Source organism: Odocoileus virginianus, chromosome 12, assembly GCF_023699985.2.
Source record: "Odocoileus virginianus isolate 20LAN1187 ecotype Illinois chromosome 12, Ovbor_1.2, whole genome shotgun sequence".
Lineage (NCBI taxonomy): Eukaryota > Metazoa > Chordata > Mammalia > Artiodactyla > Cervidae > Odocoileus > Odocoileus virginianus.
In genome coordinates, this window is record NC_069685.1 from 64619867 (window position 1) to 64639019 (window position 19153).

At 40.0% G+C, this 19153-nt stretch overlaps 1 protein-coding gene across 8 annotated transcripts in view; it reads left to right on the plus strand.

Annotated features, from left to right (window-relative positions):
* MTMR3 (myotubularin related protein 3) overlaps positions 1-19153 on the plus strand; it is a 126141-nt gene that overhangs the window by 62595 nt on the left and 44393 nt on the right. For 7 of the 8 annotated variants that reach the window (XM_070475550.1, XM_070475556.1, XM_070475554.1 and 4 more), the window contains exons 2-5: positions 835-887; positions 3625-3707; positions 13730-13819; positions 14221-14337. In XM_070475550.1, the coding sequence (XP_070331651.1) occupies positions 3705-3707; positions 13730-13819; positions 14221-14337 (210 nt within the window). In that variant the 5' untranslated portion in view covers positions 835-887; positions 3625-3704. Of the gene's footprint in view, positions 1-834; positions 888-3624; positions 3708-13729; positions 13820-14220; positions 14338-19153 lie in introns of those variants that run through there. The other variant, XM_070475557.1, reaches the window with a different exon arrangement.

Genomic DNA, 19153 nt, shown 5'->3' on the forward strand with positions numbered 1-19153 from the left:
GACATTGATATTTTGTGCAGTCTTGTTCATATATGTGACTTTATGTCACATAAACACCTTGAAAGGATAAGTTGTCTGCAAATACCGAGAGAAGTCTTTACAAAGGAAATCAACCTGCAATGCGGAAAGACCTGGGTTTGATTCCTAGATTGGAAGATTCCCCTGGAGGAGGAAATGGCCACCCACTCCAGTATTGTTGGCCTGGGAAATCCCATGGACAGAGGGGCCTGGGGGGCTACAGTCCATAGGGTAGCTAGAGTTGGACATGACTTAATGATTAAATAGTAGATTGATGAGGTCTTTTATCTCTGTAAGGGTCAGATTGTTGCCTCTTTGTGGCAGGAGTTCTTTGTGTTTAGACTACACTTTCCTCTCCTGATCTTTTTTTCTCACAAAAGATCCTTTGGTAGAAGCCAGTAATGTGTACCAATAACCTTCAACTCCCAAGTCTGTGTCTAGATCTCCTGTGATTTTCTTAATTTTTGAAAGTACTTGTTCCTTTAGTGGCAAAGGTTTACCTGAGAAGCCATCAGAAATGATGTTAGATTGACAGAGCAAAACTCTTAAAGAGGAGTATTTGTAGGTTCTTGGAAAGTTCTGTCTGCATAGTTCTGCAGTTTCTAAAGGCCTGCTAAGGCCTGAATTGGCCCGTTTTGCACAATTAAACACTCTAAAACGTGGTTGACTAAGTAGTTCACATTGTAGCAATTTAAAAAATAATGTATTGTCATGGGATAACAACTTGCAGAGAAAAGTCTTGTGGGAAGATCTAAGTGGCTTAACTTGATACTTAGGATATTTGTCATTGTTAAACTACTGGTTTTTCTTCTGCAGATTTTCTTGTGAAACCTTCAAATAGAAAAAGTTCTTCAGACAAACTTCATTTGGTAAGTTTGTTCCCCCTACCCTTCACCCCTTACTACACTCTGCTGTTTTGAGGCTGCAAAAGACAATTGACAGATTAATTTGGGGGTCCTGTTTGTGGACATTTAGGTGAACTCTTGTATGTTTACTTTAATGTTAAATCTTAAAATTTGGTGGTCTCTCCCCACCATCAGGACTCAAGCCAGATTATTTTCCCCATATGTAATTGTGCCATACTATAATATACTGTGCCTAGAAACTTGTATTAAAGTTGAGATTAAATGAGTTGTAGCCTTAATCTTTTGTTTAAAACAGTTTTAAACATGATGTTCTTTTAAATTGAAACTTGGTTCTTACTTTGAGTTTTCTTAAATTGTTAAATCTGTGTGAAAATCAAGGCTTTGTTTCTAGACTTCAGTTCAGTTCAGTTCATGTCTGACTCTTTGCTACCCCATGAACCCCAGCACGCCAGGCCTCCCTGTCCATCACCAACTCCTGGAGTTTGCCCAAACTCATGTCCATTGAGTCGGTGATACCATCCAGCCATCTCATCCTCTGTTGTCCCCTTCTCCTCCTGCCCTCTGTCTTTCCCAGTATCAGGGTCTTTTCCAGTAAGTCAGCTCTTCACATCAGGTGGCCAAAGTATTGGAATTTCAGCTTCGACATCAGTCCTTCCAATGAACACTCAGGACTGATTTCCTTTAGGATGGACTGGTTGGATCTCCCTGCAGTCCAAGGGACTCTCAAGAGTCTTCTCCAACACCACAGTTCAAAAGCATCAATTCTTCCGCGCTCAGCTTTCTTTATAGTCCAACTCTCACATCCATACATGACTACTGGAAAAACCATAGCCTTGACTAGACAGACCTTTGTGGACAAAGTAATGTCTCTGCTTTTTAATGTGCTGTCTAGGTTGGTCATAACTTTCCTTCCAAGGACTAAGTGTCTTTTAAATTTCATGGCTGATCACCATCTGCAGTGATTTTGGAGCCCCCCAAAATAAAGTCTAACATTGTTTCCCCTGTTTGCCCATCTATTTCCCATGAAGTGATGGTACAGGATGCCATGATCTTAGTTTTCTGAATGTTGAGCTTTAAACCAGGTTTTTCACTCTCCACTTTCACTTTCATCTAGAGACTCTTTTGTAGTTCTTTACTTTCTGCCATAAGGGTGGTGTCATCTGCATATCTGAGGTTACTGCTATTTCTCCCGGCAATCTTGATTCCAGCTTGTGCTTCCTCCAGCCCAGCGTTTCTCATGATGTACTCTGCATATAAGTTAAATAAGCAGGGTAACAATATTCAGCCTCAATGTACTCCTTTTCCTATTTGGAACCAGTCTGTTGTTCCATGTCCAGTTCTAACTGTTGCTTCCTGACCTGCATACAGGTTTCTCAAGAGGCAGGTCAGGTGATCTGGTATTCCCATCTCTTTCAGAATTTTCCACAGTTTATTGTGATCCACACAGTCGAAGGCTTTGGTGTAGTCAGTAAAGCAGAAATAGATGTTTTTCTGGAACTCTGTTGCTTTTTCGATGATCGGTGGATTTTGGCAATTTGATCTGTTTCTGCCTTTTCTAAAACCAGCTTGAACATCTGGAAGTTCACGGTTCACATACTGCTGAAGACTGACTTGGAGAATTCTGGGCATTACTATACTAGCGTGTGAGATGAGTGCAATTTCAATCTAGTCTGTTCCCACCCTACAGCCAGAGCCATCCTTTACGTCACCTCATACCATACTTCCTATCACAACTGGATAAGGCTCTGGGCCCTGCTACTTCTCTGATGGCCCCTGTTCCCTCACTTTCATTGATGATAAAGCATTTGCTTTGGATATTGAATCCCAGACTTCCAAAAATATGCTGTATTCGTAGAAGTTTAGTGAACTAGAAATGCTGGCTTTGCGTGTAATGTATCTATTTTATATATATGTATTTTTTTAGAAAGCTACTTATTAAAGTGATAGTGTTCTTACTAGCCTGAGTTTCTTGTTAGGTATTCCTCACCCACTATTATAGTTGTTTCTGAAAACCAGGTAAAGGTATTAGCACAGTTTGGGTTTTCACTGAGCATAGGATATTGTGGTAAAATGCTTTTTTCTTTCATGTTTTGTTTACTAAATCAGTTTGCTTCCCACCGATGGGGAGATCCATTTTGAATTTATGGAATTTACAAAAACATGCTATATAATATTGTAAGAATTATATTGTTATACTGTATTTGCATTTTCAGGTTGGTTTTAATTATTGCTTTATTATTTTCATCTAAGGTTTATAATAGTTTTCATATTACTGTCAACTTTAGGAACATGAGCTATCGCAACTTTTTTTGCTCAAATAAGTTAACAGTCAGGATGATTTTCACAATCCTTTAAAGGAGTTTGGATTTGACTAGTGGATTGACTGGGTGATTCTCAGCTTTTTCTTGGCTGACTCTGGTCAGGTCTTTAGGTCCTTGTATATGCAGTTCCTTTAATTACGGTATGGCCAAATGGGAAATTGGGCTTCCCAGGTAGCGCTAGTGGCAAAGAACCCCCACCAGTGGAGGAGATGCACAAGATGCTGGCTCGATCTCTGGGTTGGGACCATCCCCTGGAGGAAGGCATGGCAACCCACTCCAGTATTCTTGCCTGGAGAATCCCATGGACAGAGGAGCCTGGTGGGCTATAGTCCTTAGGATTGCACAGAGTCAGACATGAGTGAAGCAACTTAGCACGCACATGAGAAAATTACCAATTTTGTCCTTTCCCCCCTGCCAAGTTCCAGGCATAAAGGAAAGAAAAGGCTTGCCAAGATACTGAAGAAGGGACGGAGATCTCTCCTAATCTGGGCCTCCTGTCATGGTAAGTACAAAGAAATAACAAGACAATTGGACTTGAACTCTGTCTTGACAGTTAAGTGAATACTAGTAAGTTTGTAGTTACCTGTCCTCAGAACTCTCTTGTCTGTTTTCTTTTATTGTTTATTTAGTATCACTAGTAATAATTTGAGTATTCTACTGTCTTAGAGTAGTTTTGCTTCTATTCACTTTAATCGTGTGAGTTAGATATTGTCTCTTTTCAGTCAGGTAGTGTAAATAGATTCAAGACCAAATGTTTCTTGGACTTCAGATTTCTTATTTCTTTTCTGGGAAGGAAGATACAGTAAGAAGCTTTTCTCTGTGTGTATGTGTTGCGTTGTAGACCATATTCTTTATGAATTTACCTTTCTGGATGAAAGCAGTCCCCTGTCTTCCCTGTTTTTCCTCTTTAACATTGTTTTTATCCCAAAGAAGATGAAATAGCTCTGCACAACCCCTGCCTGCTTCTGTGACTTAAATGAGTGTATTTCAGTGACTTGTGGGCCATTTAGGACCCACTTTAGGCAGAGAAGTGGGAGCAATGAGCCAGCTACATTTCTATCAGTCCCGAAAATATGTAAACAGTGCTTCAAGGCTTAAGAAAGAAATGGTCCTCTGTAATATTGTCCTGCTTCTACCTTGGTGATATTTGCTAGATCCAAACTGCTTCATGCTGGCGCACAAAGAAGGAATTGAAAAGGCCATGTTAATTTCAAGCATCATTAGGAACATGGGTAAAAAATGCCGTTCAAAATTAAAAACAAACTAAAACCAAAAACACTAGTTGTATAGAAGTGTCATTAAAATGAGAAAGGTAACTGCTGTCATCTTTAATCTTTGCCAGTTTTTTTCTTAGTTTGTGGGCACAACGGCTTTCTGATGTATCCTATACCAAAGTACTGATGAGCTTTTCTTTATACTGTATTTTATTGGTTTCCATGAGTTTTTAATGAACTGAAACAGTGTTTGCCTATTATTTATGATATGTATGCTGGTGCTAGTGCATCGCAAGTGATGGTCTTATGCAGGCAGCTCTGTTGTGTACTGAAATGTCTTGCCTGTATCCTGCACAGCCACAGCGGCGCGGCCCTTGCTCGGTGCTGCCGGCGGCTCTGGTGCCTGCAGACAGTCTTCCCGGTGTGCTCTGGAGATGGGGGTGTGTGTGCGTGTGCGTGCGTGTTTGCACACAGTGTTCAGGGAGCCAGTGTGACCATGTGTCTTAAAAAAAAAATCTTTCATTAAGCAGCTTTATAATAAGTTTTTAGAAGTACTCATTTATAATTCTTCCGCCAAAGCCCATAGTTGTATTCCTTTCTAACTAGTTTATGTGCCTATGTATAGTTCATGTAGTTGAAATTAAAACATAATTAAATTTCTGTTTTGCTTATTTCACTAAATGAATTAAACATTTTTCCTTGTTGACTCGTTGGACTCCTAATGGTTTTTTACTAGCTACCTAACACTTTGCAAATTGTTGAACCATTGGTTTAAGTAGTATTAATTAGTATTTTCTGTTTTAGCATTTTGATTACATGTTCTTAATCCTTATTTTTCTGTGTAGAGAATTCTGAAGCACTGGTTTTTCTTGAATATCATCCTTTCATACTTTTAAAAAACTCTTGAATGAGGTTGAGATCATTTGGGGAGGTTAAGCATTAGGAAAATGTTTCTGTGTTTCATTACGGAAGATCTCAAGCATATGCAAATTGAAAATAGTGTGATGAACTCTCACAAACCCCACATAGGCATCAGCCAGATGCAGTAATCAGTTCATGACCACACTTGTTTCTTCTGACTCCCCACCCCCACCTCTTTGGATTTTGTTGAAAGAAATCACAAACATATCAACAGAAATTTTTATTTTTGATGACTTTTAATGCCAGTCTTAAGAATGGTAACTAAAATTGACACTAAGACTGATAACCACTTTTAACTTTTACATTTGTCATTTAAATATTTCTACACATATGTGACTTTAAAGAGTAATTTAAAAAAAAGTCATGCAACATTTATATATAAATTTAATTTACAGACATTTCCACTGGTTTAGCCTCTACTCCCTATGTTCTTTGAATACTTATGTTTAATGTTGACTTCCCCCTGACTTATAGACTGACTTCTGTTATCTGCATAGTTTACCAGGCAGCAGAAGTTAGCCTGGAATTGTGGTGACTGATCTGTTCTCAAGATTTTATAGTGACTCCACATGGAGCTGGTAGGGATTAAAAAGTATGAGATCTGACCATTCCGGTGTTCTTAGCGATATCAGGAAATTGACTATGTGGATTATATTCTCATTCTCTTGTCCTAGTAAACTACTGCTTGTAGCTAGCCAGGAGAAATTTGTTTTCAAGCCTCTTAACAGGCTAACACCTGTCAGACTTTTTCTCTTCCTTGCCTTAGTCTCCTTCCAGCTCTTCTCCATCAGCCACCTCAAATTTGGCCTCCCTTTTCCCTATGAAACTCAGTAACTATAATAAATTAGGCAGTTGATTCAGCTTATGTTTAGCTAAGTAATATTTTTACCATTCTTCTTGGAAAGTCAATAAATAGTCTATCCTCAGTTCAGTTCATTCACTTAGTTGTGTCCGACTCTTTGTGACCCCATGGACTGTAGCACACCAGGCCTCCCTGTCCATCACCAACCCCCGGAGTTTACGCAAACTCCTGTCTATTGAGGCGGTGATGACCTCCAACCATCTCATCCTCTGTCGTCCCTTTCTCCTCCTGCCTTCAGTCTTTCCCGGCATCAGGGTCTTTTCCAATGAGTCAGTTCTTCGCATCAGGTGGCCAAAGTATTGGAGTTTCAGCTTCAGCATCAGGCCTTCCAATGAATATTCAGGACTGATCTCCTTTAGGATGGACTGGTTGGATCTCCTTGCAGTCCAAGGGACTCTCAGAGAGTCTTCTCCAACACCACAGTGTAAAAGCATCAATTCTTCAGCACTTGGCTTTCTTGATAGTTCAACTCTCAGGATTAGTCTATTTTAATCCTTGGGAGTTAAAGGCATTTTTATATACAAGGGGGAGAATCAGTTCAGAAGCCGTAAATGTAATGTGTACTGGGACAGTCTTATAAAAAGAGCTTATCTTTTATATGACTGTAAAAAATTATTTCTTTATGTTCTTGTCTTGCTGGCCAAATTCTCATTTGTTGAAAAGTCGTTCATTCCAGTTTCAGTTTTCAGTAATTATGTAGATAATATACATTGGCCTGGATTAGCATGCAAGTGAATATGCCAGCAAAAATGAATTGGTAAATGGCTTCTATAGGTTTTTTTTTTTTAAAGCGTGCTATATTATTTTAATTCTACACTATTTCTAGGTCAGTGAAAATCTAGTTAGGGAATCACTTAAAGAAACAAGGATCTGTGAAATGATCTTTAAGAGAATAAAAGTGTTCTGTTGTAGTTGTTTAGTTGCTAAATCTTGACCAACTCTTTGTGACTCCATCAATTGAAGCCTGTCAGGCTCCTCTGTCCATGGGATTTCCCAGGAGAGAATATTGGAGTGGGTTGCTATTTCCTACTCCTGGGGATCTTGCTACCTAGGGATTCAACCTGTGTCTCCTACATTGGCAAGAGGGTGCTTTATCTCTGAGCAACCAGGGAAGCCCCCTTATGTGTTTAGGTGAGTTTAAAAAGTTAATGTGATGCTAAGTAAGCGTGTTTACAATGTACTTTTATGTGATAATTTTTAAAAGGCTTCCCTGCCCCCAGTAATTCTCACTTTTCCTGCCTATCCTCTATTGGTTTTTGAGAAAAATAGTCCTAAATCCAAGGTTTTTCCTATCGTTTCTCTTTAGTTCTGAGTGTAAATACTTGGTGTTCTTTAAGTCAAGAACTTTCTCTTAAGAATGGAAATAGCTTTTTGCCTTTTTAACCAATTCTAACACTTACAGAGAAAATGAGTTCCTTTCAAATAATGCGTGTGTCCCTGTTCCTTCACCACATCATTGACTTCAGAGGTCATGAGTGGAATGGAATAAAATGGAACTGACTGACTCAGAACTCTACATCTAACAAGATATTTTGGTTTATAGGATTGGAGCCATTCTTTGTTCACTCTAGGTAGTTTTATTTTTGGAGGCTCCAAGCCACATCATATCAACCTGACTAAAACGCACCAACTTCATTAAACTGTTAATTTATTTATTGCTATAGTATAAATAACTGAATAGATTTTTATACTTTTGCTTTTGAAATTATTTGATTCTCAGCTATGATTGTTTGACAGTCATGGTGAATACTTAGCAGCCTTAGGGAAGTGACAATACTAACATGGCTGCGCTGTGCACCAGCAGCTATTTTACATAAAATTTACTTAGTAACAGGCCTTATGCGTGATCTGCAGGGGATTTAGTGTACTGGACGATGGTCATGGATTATGTGCAGATACTATATTGTCAGGAAGCATTTAACTGGAGGCTTTCTGTGTGCTGCTTTGGATCTGTCATGAATCCTCTGTTCCTTATTAATTACTGAATATTCAAGAATTGAGAGGCGAGGCAAGCCTCTCCCGGACTGAGGAATCCAGGCATTTCCTTTGTTAGTTTTTCAATGCGGTGATAAGTACCCTCTTCCTTCTTATGAACCATACGGTAAAAGTGATTGTTTACAACTCTCTCTCTTTAATATGGATCACCTTATGTTTTGTAAGTCTGGAATTTTAATCTTTATCTTTGCTGAGAATAACTACCTTGTAAGACAGTATATATGCCCACACCATGTTGATTAAAACACCTTTGCTCCATCAGAGCTTGGGTCCCCATCTCTCTCTCTCTCTCTCTGTCTATTTCTGGCTGATTCCTTGGAATGTGAAAGCTGGCTGCGTAACTGTTGCAGGAAGGGGGACCCCTTCCAGGGCTCAAAACTGGGCTCTTGTCTAACACTTGGAAATGGATTGTCCGAGGAGACACATGTGCTGGCAAAGCAAGAAATTTTATTGGGAAAGGGCACCCAGGTGGAGAGCAGTAGGGTAAGGGGACCCAGGAGGACTGCTCTGTCACATGGCTGGCAGTCTCGGGGTTTATGGTGATGGGATTAGTTTCTGGGTTGTCTTTAGCCAGTCATTCTGACTCAGGGTCCTTCCTGGTGGTGCACTCCTTGTTCAGCCAAGATGGATACCAGAGAGGAGGATTATGGGAGGTGGTCGGACAGGTGGTGTCTCCTTTTGACCTTTCCCGAACTTTTGTGGTTGGTGGAGGCTTATTAGTTCCCTCTTCCTTACCAGGACCTACTGTTGTAAAACAACTCATGCAAATGGTTACTATGGTGCCTGGCCAGGGTGGGCGGTTTCAATCAGCGTGCTTCCCCTAACATGACGCTGGGAATATTAGCCTCTTTCCTTCTTTCACTTTCTCATCATCTACTCTGGACCACCAGGTTCCAGGCCATTAAAGGACCCCAACACTATATGAAAGTGAAAGTGTTAGTTGCTCAGTCATGTCTGACTCTGTGGCCCCATGGACTGTAGCTGGCCAGGCTCCTGGGTCCATGAAATTCTCCAAGCAAGAATACTGAAGTGGGTAGCCATTTCCTTCTCCAGAGGATCTTCCCAGCCCAGGGATCGAACATGGGTCTCCTGCATTGCAGGCAGATTTATCATCTGAGCCACCAGGAAAGCCCATTAAATACTATAAACCTGTTTATGGTAGGGACTTGAGTGTCCATGGGAGAGGTGTGTATCCTGGAACTAGTTCCCCCTCAGATACTGAAGGATGAATGTGTCTGGTAGTAGAATATAGAGGAGCAGCAATTCTCAAAGTCTTTGGTCTGAGGACCTCTTTTTACATTCTTGATTTCTTGAGGACCCCGAAGAGCTTTTGTGTATGTAGGGTGTTTCTGTCTGTACTTAACTATCAGTTCAGTTCAGTCGCTCAGTTATGTCCAACTCATTGCAACCCCATGGACTGCAGCACGCCAGGCCTCCCTGTCCATCACCAACTCCCAGAGTTTACTCAAATTCGTGTCCGTTGAGTCAGTAATGTCATCCAACCATCTCATCCTCTCTTGTCTCCTTCTTCTCCTACCTTCATTCTTTCCCAGCATCAGGGTCTTTTCCAGTGAGTCAGTTCTTTGCATCCGGTGGCCAAAGTGTAGGAGTTTCAGCATCAGTCCTTGCAACGAATGTTCAGGACTGATTTTCTTTAGGATGGACTGGTTGGATCCCCTTGTAGTCCAAGGGACTTTAGAGAGTCTTCTCCAGCACCACAGTTCAAAAGCATCAATTCTTCGGTGCTCAGGTTTCTTTATAGTCCAACTGTCACAATCCATACGTGACTACTGGAAAAACCACAGCTTTGACTAGATGGACCTTTGTTGGCAAAGTAACGTCTCTGCTTTTTAATATGCTGTCTAGGTTGGTCATAACTTTTCTTCCAAGGAGCAAGCGCCTTTTAATTTCATGGCTGCAGTCATCGTCTACAGTGATTTTGGAGCCCAAGAAAATAAAATCTGTCACTGTTTCCCCGTCTCTTTGCCATGAAGTGATGGGACCGGATGCCATGATCTTAGTTTTCTGAATGTTGAGCTTTAAGCCAACTTTTTCACTCTCCTCTTTCACTTTCATCAAGAGGCTCTTTAGTTCTTCTTCACTTTCTGCCATAAGGGTGGTGTCATCTGCATATCTGAGGTAATTGATATTTCTCCCGGCAGTCTTGATTTTAGCTTGTGCTTCATCCAGCCCAGCATTTCCCATGATGTACTCTGCATATAAGTTAAATAAGCAGGGTGACAGCATACAGCCTTGATGTACTCCTTTCCTGATTTGGAACCAGTCTGTTGTCCATGTCCAGTTCTAACTGTTGCTTCTTGACATGCATACAGATTTCTCAGGAGGCAGGTAAGATGGAATGGTATTCCCATCTCTTGAAGAATTTTCCACAGTTTGTTGTGATCCACACAGTCAGAGGCTTTGGCATAGTCAATAAAGCAGAAATAGATGTTTCTCCCGAACTCACTTGCTTTTTCGATGTTGGCAATTTGATCTCTGGTTCCTCTATCTTTTCTAAAACCAGCTTGAACATCTGGAAGTTCACAGTTCACACACTGTTGAAGCCTGACTTGGAGAATTTTGAGCATTACTTTACTAACGTGTGAGATGAGTGCAGTTGTGCAATAGTTTGAGGATTCTTTGGCATTGCCTTTCTTTGGGATTGGAATGAAAACTGACCTTTTCCAATCCTGTGGCCACTGCTGGGTTTTCCAAATTTGCTGGCATATTGAGTGCAGCACTTTCATAGCATCATCTTTTAGGATTTGAAATAGCTCAGCTAGAATTCCATTACCTCCATTAGCTTTATTCCTAGCGATGCTTCCTAAGGCCCACTTGACTTTGCATTCCAGAATGTCTGGCTCTACCGTTGTGATCACATAATCGTGATTATCTGGATTGTGAAGATCTTTTTTGTATAGTTCTTCTGTATATTCTTGCCACCTCTTCTTAGTATCTTCTGCTTATGTTAGGTCCATACTGTTTCTGTCCTTTATTGTCAATTTCTGTCCTTTATTGCCCATCTTTGTGTGAAAAATTCTCTTGGTATCTCTGATTTTCCTGAAGAGATCTCTAGTCTTTACCATTCTATTGTTTTCCTCTGTTTCTTTGCTTTGATCACTGAGGCAGGCTTTCTTATCTTTTTCCTTGCTGTTCTTTGGAACTCTGCGTTCAGATGGGCATATCTTTCCTTTTCTCCTTTGCCTTTCACTGCTTTTCTTTTCATAGCTATTTGTAAGGCCTCCTTAGACAACCATTTTGCGCTTTTGCATTTCTTTTTCTTGGGGATGGTCTTGATCACTGTCTCCTGTACAGTGTCATGAACCTCTGTCCTTAGTTCTTCAGGCATTCTGTCAGATCTGATCCCTTGAATCTATTTGTTACTTCCACTGTATAATCGTAAGGAATTTGATTTAGAAGTCAAAGCTGAGAAACCCTTAAAATGTTCATAAATTCATTTTAAAAGTAACAATACCAATTTCCCGTAACATTTTTAATGAAAAGTAACGTTTTTCTCATCCAGCAATTAATGTAAAAGAGTGACATTGTTTTACATTTTTATAGTTTTTAAAAAAATATTTGGCTTAATAGATGATAGCTAGGTTCTCATATCTACATCTGCATCCAATTTGTTACAGTGTATTTTTTGAAATAAATGAAGTAAATCCAGCCTTACTCAGTAGTTAAATGAAAGCGTACTTTAATAGTTTTTCCAGGTAGTTGTCTGTATTCTTCTATTACACATCAAAACTTGACAAGTGTTAGTTCTTTGAAGGTTAGTTGCAGTGTGGAATTTGAAGTCATGTCAGTGAACTTTTTGTATTATGTTAAAACCGTCAGTTGTCTTGCAGTTTAAATGGATCTTTTATCCATGCATGATTTTGTAACATGAACAGGTCATTTTGAAAAGAATGAATAGTGAGAAAATGAGGAATGCAGGTCTTCCAAAGGTAGACAAATTTTGCAGTAAAATTTCTTTTAAAAATCACACTTGGTAGTATTGCCACTGGTTATATCAGAAAAGTATTTGGTACTGGAAAGCTGTAAAGTTCCTTGTGGCAGATGATAGACTCCAAAATTGAAATTTTCTCATTAAAACTTTGTCACTGGTAACTGATGTCATTTGAAGAAAAGATCTACTGAAGTCCAAATTACCATAGTCAGTTGTTCTTTTCAGTTGCAAATGGTGGTCATTCACTTGCAAAAGAAGTTGCTAGTTCAGCTTGTAACTGAAACAGTTGCACAGGTGCTTTACCTTGAGACAACCATAATACTTAAGTGTGCAGCAAGAGCCTTTCATGTGTATTTCCTCTTTATTTTTTAATATTTTATATATTTATTGGACATGCAGCATGTGGGAGCTTAGTTCCCCAACCAGGGATTGAAACCTTGCTCCCTCCGTTGGGAGTTTAGAGTCTCAACCACTGGACCACCAGGGAAGTCCCTATTTCTTCTTTAAAAACAAAAAAAGAAAAAGACTTAAGGATCAGAATGTAATAAAATTGATCATTTTTCTCCTACTTGTTACCAAGTACATTTAAAGTGCCACTGCTAGATTATACTAAGGGGCCAGCAGGTTTACTCACTGAGTCTCTGCGCTGTTTGTACAAATGTCGATGCAGAGAAAAAAGGCTTAGTATTATTACAGGCTTAGTATTGAAAAAGTCTTAGTAGTATTGTAACTGTGGTTTTGACCTCATAGAGGCCTTGAAAGGGTCTCAGAATCTGCACATCATGTTTTGAGAACCATACTATTAGGGTTTATGTTTAAAATTGCTATTGCTCTTATATAATTTGCTGTGTAAATAGATTTCATCATAATTTACCCCTGGACTTTCCAATAGATTGGTTTTCCCCCTGATCTTTGAATATCATACAAATTTATAATATAAAAGACTGTTTTTATGTAAATTATGATTAGTTCAAGTGCTATTTAGATTATAATTTATTATCTTTTGAGATTGCCTTAATAGAAATAAATATGTAATACAAAGATTAAACTTAGGGGTAGTGGTTTACACACATGTTTTCAGTTTGAGGATTCAGTTCTTAAGTTTACATTGAAAAGAAAACAGCTTTTTATGGAAAGTTCCCATATAACCAGAGTAGACACTGAGATATAGTGAACTCTCACTTAAAATTCCATGTATCGATCCCCTCATGGACAGTTGTTTCATTTATGCTCCATTCACTTCCTTATTACCCTTCCCCCTCCAATTGTTTTGAGTCAAATTCCAGACATCGATCACATCATTTCATTCTTAAATAATAATAATTCAGAATGCATCCTTTAAAAATAAAGGTTATAACAAGAGAAAAAAGCCACTATATCTTAGTTTCTCTTAAAAGTAATATACTAACAACTTAATAGCACTTAACAGAAATGTTCTTAACCTCTTTGACTTTCTTTGTTATTGGTGTGTGTTCCATTTAGAGGCACCTGGATTTTGTGATTATGCTACTAGACATGGCAGAAAAACCAAACATGGAGTAGGAGCTTTGAAATTATTTAAACATTTGGGTTTTTTCCAGGATGAAGAGACTCGGCACAGCCTTGAGTGCATCCAAGCCAATCAGATCTTTCCCAGGAAGCAGCTGATCCGGGAGGATGAGAATCTTCAGGTAATCCCAGGCCACTTTTGATTGTGAAACAAGTATTAAGCATCATAGTAACAATGTAGCTGAGCCAGTGGATTGAAGTAATGCACTGCATATAGGAATACGTATTAGAGAAATGTATTTTTTCCCTAAACCACACACATGATAGAAATGTATGCTGGAAAACATCTCTGTTAGAAAGACTTTCCCACTGAGGTGGTCATGTCTGTGTCATTTCTTCTTTAGTCTTAAATGTGAATAAGTAGGTGTTTTTAATCTTGTGGGTGTACACCCGTCCTCTTCAGGTCCTGTACCCATCTGTGTGCTGTCTGGAGCGACAGTGTGTGTAGTCCGTTCACCTGAGCTGTGTTTAAGGACTTTGCGTTACTGCTCAGAGCTCTGAAGGGTTTCTCCTCCCCTTGAAGGTTCCTTTCCTTGAACTGCATGGAGAGAGCACAGAGTATGTGGGCCGTGCTGAGGACGCCGTCATCGCCCTTTCCAATTACAGACTTCACATCAAGTTCAAGGAGTCTCTTGTTAACGTAAGTGCCGTCAGCTGTTCTTCCACTAAAGCAGGTGGAGAAAGGAAGGAAGAAACCTTCCGTTTCTCACATTGGAGTGTTATATAGAGTTTAGCATGAAAACGTTGTGTACTCTGCTTTTTTCTCAGTTTAAGTACTGGGGACACTACATTAGCAAGCAGCTCTTATGCTTGATTTAAAATGATACATGTAGTTGTCAGCTGAGGTGTCCATTGTTTAGTAGCACTGCATGATTTGCAGTTGGTAATGCTGTATCATTAAGATTTGTAATGGTGCAGAAACTGTGTAGGCTTTTATTCCTCAATTTTTAGCAGTTACTGACTGCATCAGTTGAAAGAATTTCCTAGACCTTAATGTCAAATGCTAACAGTTTTGTCAAGAAAGCACAGTGGTGATAGCAAACACCCTTTTCCAACAACACAGGGAGATGACTTTACTCGTGGACATCACCAGAGGGTCAATGCCAAAATTAGATTGATTTATATTCTTTGTAGCCAAAGATGAAGAAGCTCTGTACAGTCAACAAAAACAAGACTTGGAGCTGACTGTGGCTCAAGTCATGAGCTCCTTATTGCAAAATTCAGTCTAAAACTGAAAAAAGTAGGGAAAACCACTAGGCCATTCAGGTATGCATTAAGTCACTTCAATCATGTCCAACTCTGAGCGACCCTATGGTCTGTAGCCCACCAGGCTCCTCTGTCGAGGGGATTCTCCAGGCATGACTACTAGAGTGGGTTGCCATTTCCTTCTTCAGGGCATCTTCCCAACCCAGGGATTGAATCTGCATCTTTTACTTCTCCTGCATTGGCAGGCAGGTTCTTTACCACTAGCACCACCTCCTAAATCAAATCCCTTACGATTGTGCAGTCGAGGTGACGAATATCTATAGACAGAGGTTTATAACATTGTACAGGAGGCAGTGACCAAAACCACCCCAAAGAAAAAGAAATGTAAGGAGGAAAAGTGGTTGTCTGAAGAAGCTTTACAAATAGCTGAGGAAAGAAGAGAAGCAAAAAGCAAAGGAGAAAGGGAAAGATTTACCTAACTGAATGAAGAATTCCAGAGAATAGCAAGGAGACACGAGACCTTCTTAAATGCACAATACAAAGAAGTAGAGGAAAACAACAGAATGGGAAAGACTAGCGATCTCTTCAAGAAAATTGGAGATAACAAGGGAACATTTCATGCAAAGATGGGCAGGATAAAGGACAGAAATGGTAAGAACCTAACAGAAACAGAAGAGATTAAGATGATGTGGCAAGAATACACAAAAGAACTATACAAAAAAGTTCTTAATCACCCAGATAACCACAATGGTGTGATCACTCACCTAGAGCCAGACAGCCTGGAATGTGAGGTCAAGTGGGCCTTAGGAAGCATCACTATGAACAAAGCTAGTGGAGGTGATGGAATTCCAGCTGAGTTGTTTAAAATCCTAAAAGATGATGCTGTGAAAGTGCTGTACTCAGTATGTCAGCAAATTTGGAAAACTCAGCAGTGGCCACAGGACTGGAAAAGCTCAATTTTCATTCCAGTCCCAAAAAAAGGGCAATGCCAAAAAATGTCCAAGCCACAGTACATTCATGCTCATTTTGTATGCTAGTAAGGTTATGCTCAAAGTCCTTCAGGCGAGGCTTCAGTACGTGAACTGAGAACTTCCAGATATACAAGTTGGGTTTAGAAAAGGCAGAGGACCAGAGATCAAATTGTCAGCATTTGTTGAATCATAGAGAAAGCAGGGCTTCCCTGCTGGCTCAGACGGTGAAGAGTCCTCCTGCAATGTGGGAGACCTGGGTTCAATCCCTGGATTGGGAAGATCGCCTGTAAGATGGCATGGCAACCCACTCCAGTATTCTTGCCTGGGGAATCCCCATGGACAGAGGAACCTGGTGGGCTACAGTCCGTGGAGTCACAAAGAGTTGGATATGCCTGGACAGCTAAGCACATAGAGAAAACAAGGGAATTCTAGAAAAACATCTGCTTCATTGAGTATGCTAAAGCCTTTGACTGTGTGGATCACAACAAACTGGAAAAGTCTTAGAGATGTGAATACCAGACTACCATAACCTGTCTCCTGAGAAACCTGTATATGGGTTAAGGAACAACAGTTAGAACCCTACATGGAACAGCTTAGAGGTTCAAAGTTGGGACAGGAGTATGGTAAGTCTGTATATTATCACCCTGTTCATTCAACTTGTATGCAGAGTAATCATGCGAAATGCCAAGGTGGGTGAATCACAAGCTGGAGTCAAGATTACAGAGTCTTAGAAATGCAGATGATTCTACTCTAATGGCAGAAAGCAAGCAAAGAGGAACTAAAGAGCCTCTTGATGAGGGTGGAAAAGCTGGTTTAAAACTCAACACTCAATAAGATCATGGCCTCAGGTCCCATCATTTCATGGCAAACAGAAGGGGAAAAAGTGGAAACAGTGACAGATTTTATTTTCATTCTAAAATCACTGGATGGTGACTGCAGCCGTGAATTTAAAAGACGCTTGTCCTTGGAAGGAAATGTATGACAAACCTAAATAGCGTACTAAAAAGTGGAAACATCACTTTTCCAACAAAGGTCTGTATAGTGAAAGCTATGGTTTTTCCAGTAGTCACGTATGGATGTGAGAATAGGACCATAAAGAAGGCTGAGCACTGAAGAGTTGATGCTTTCGAATTGTGCTGGAGAAGATTCTTGAGTCTCTTGGACTGCAAAGAGATCGAAACAGTCCATCCTAAGGGAAGTCAACCCTGAATAGCCATTGGAAGGACTGATGCTGAAGTACTTTCGCCATCTGATGGCAAAGAGCTGACTCGTTGAACAAAGATGCTGGGAAAGGTTGACAGCAGAAGGACGAGAGGGCGGTAGAGCGTGAGACGGTTGGACAGCGTCCCCTGCCCCGTGAACGCGAGTGTGAGCGGCCTCCGGAGGTGTGTAGGCAGGACAGCCCGGCTTGCTGTGGGGGACACCAAGAGTTGCACCTAACCCAGGGACTGAACAGCAGCGCCAAACGACGAGATGTGCTTTGAGTTCAGTGCAGGCTTCTGTTACAGGATGAAGTGACTCTTAGGGCTTCTTAGTGCTATAAGTATAGGTGTTAAATAAAAGGTTTATTTGCGTAACGTACTGTATATTGCTGAAGAGAGGGAAAGCTCTCAACTTTTGAGTGCATTTACCCTTTTCAATTAAAAGGGTATTCTCAGTGAACTGGGTGTTTTAGCACTATTGCCATCCTTAGTATTTTTCAGTAAGCTTGTCTTTCAGCACAAAAATGCCAAAGTTCATGTATTTTAACCAAACGGATGCCGCCTTTTTTCCTCACTGAACAGGGTTGTGGCTCTTTGTGCTTTGGGTCTACCACAGAGAAGTGTCCTGTGACATCTTACAAAAGCTCAGGGCTGTCCCTTCATTCAGATAGTGGGTTTGGGAGCTCATTTTGGGATTCTTAGAAAGTTGTTTTACTCAGCCATCCAAAAGTTACCCAATTCCTTCATCATATTTTTTCCTTGTCAAGACTCAAATGGCCAACATTTTCTTTGTGGTTGGCATTTATAGTTTTAGTGTTTATTAGTACTCTGTGCAGTTAGGCATTTACATCTAGGAATCACTGTGGCTTAAATTCTTCTTGCTTGTAGATTTGGGCTATGATCATAGCTCTTGTCTTAGTTTTCTGTCAGCTAAAAATACACACTGGATTCATCAAGGCAAGAGACATGTTGCACTTTCATATCATGTGCTACTGTTCAGAAGGGTCCGTTTGGAATTGAGTGGCCCTGATAAGAGGTGACAGGATGGAATCTCCTATAACCTCCCAGCAGCCAGATCCTACTAGCTACTGTGGAAATAATGACAGCAATATTTAGTAGAATTACCCAATTTAATTTTGTGTTTAAATGTCTAGAATTGGTGAAAATTAAATTACATGTGGAGATAATGTAGTTTCGTATCATTGCATTTTTTCATGCAGTCCTGTCTCTCAGCCAGAGACTATTTTTAGATCTATTGGGGTAAAGGATCTATTGGAGAGAACGCATGGGTTGGATCCTGTCATTCACCAACCTAAAAGCCTTCAGTTTTTCTTGATTACTTCTAAAGTGAAATTACCTAACGTGGTGTCACCCTAAGTGATGTGATCCTTGGTCCTTTACGGCTTTTCTGTTTCCCTCTCTTTCCCCTTCTCCCCTTCATATTAGTAAAGCCACCCTCCTTGGACTCTCAGACATACCTTATACCTCTGAGTTCTCTCTTCTCCTACCCAAGGAACTTTTCTTCATCTGTCAAAACCCGATTCAGGTGATGATATTCTTATGTGAAGCCTTTCTCAGTCCCAGGTCCCTCCCTGACAGTTTATTACCCTCTCTTCTGGCTTTTTCTGTGTCTTGAACACACTTTGACAACTTTTACCAGATATGTTGTAATTTTTTGTTTGTTCATCTTTGTATCTTTAGAATCCAATGTGTTTACTTGTGCCATTGTATTCAGTAAATATTAAGTGAATTGAAGTTAATAATGGGTTTGAAATAGATATTAGTCCATTTAAAAATCTTCTCTGGGTTTAAAGCTCCTTTTAAATCATACTTCTGTGTAAATAAGCCTGCATCATCTTTTTCTCTAACAGAAGCTGTATGAGTAGATTGTTTACTGGAATTGTTGGTCCCCCAACTGTGATTGAGATACAGTGCTTAAGAAAATTTACCCTTGTTTTTAACTTGTGACCCATTTCTTCACCAAAAAGTGTTTTCCATTTAGCATGATAACCCTCTAAGGCACAGAGTCTGCCTGTCATTTTTTTTAAAAGCCCAAGATAATGGCTTTTCACTGAAA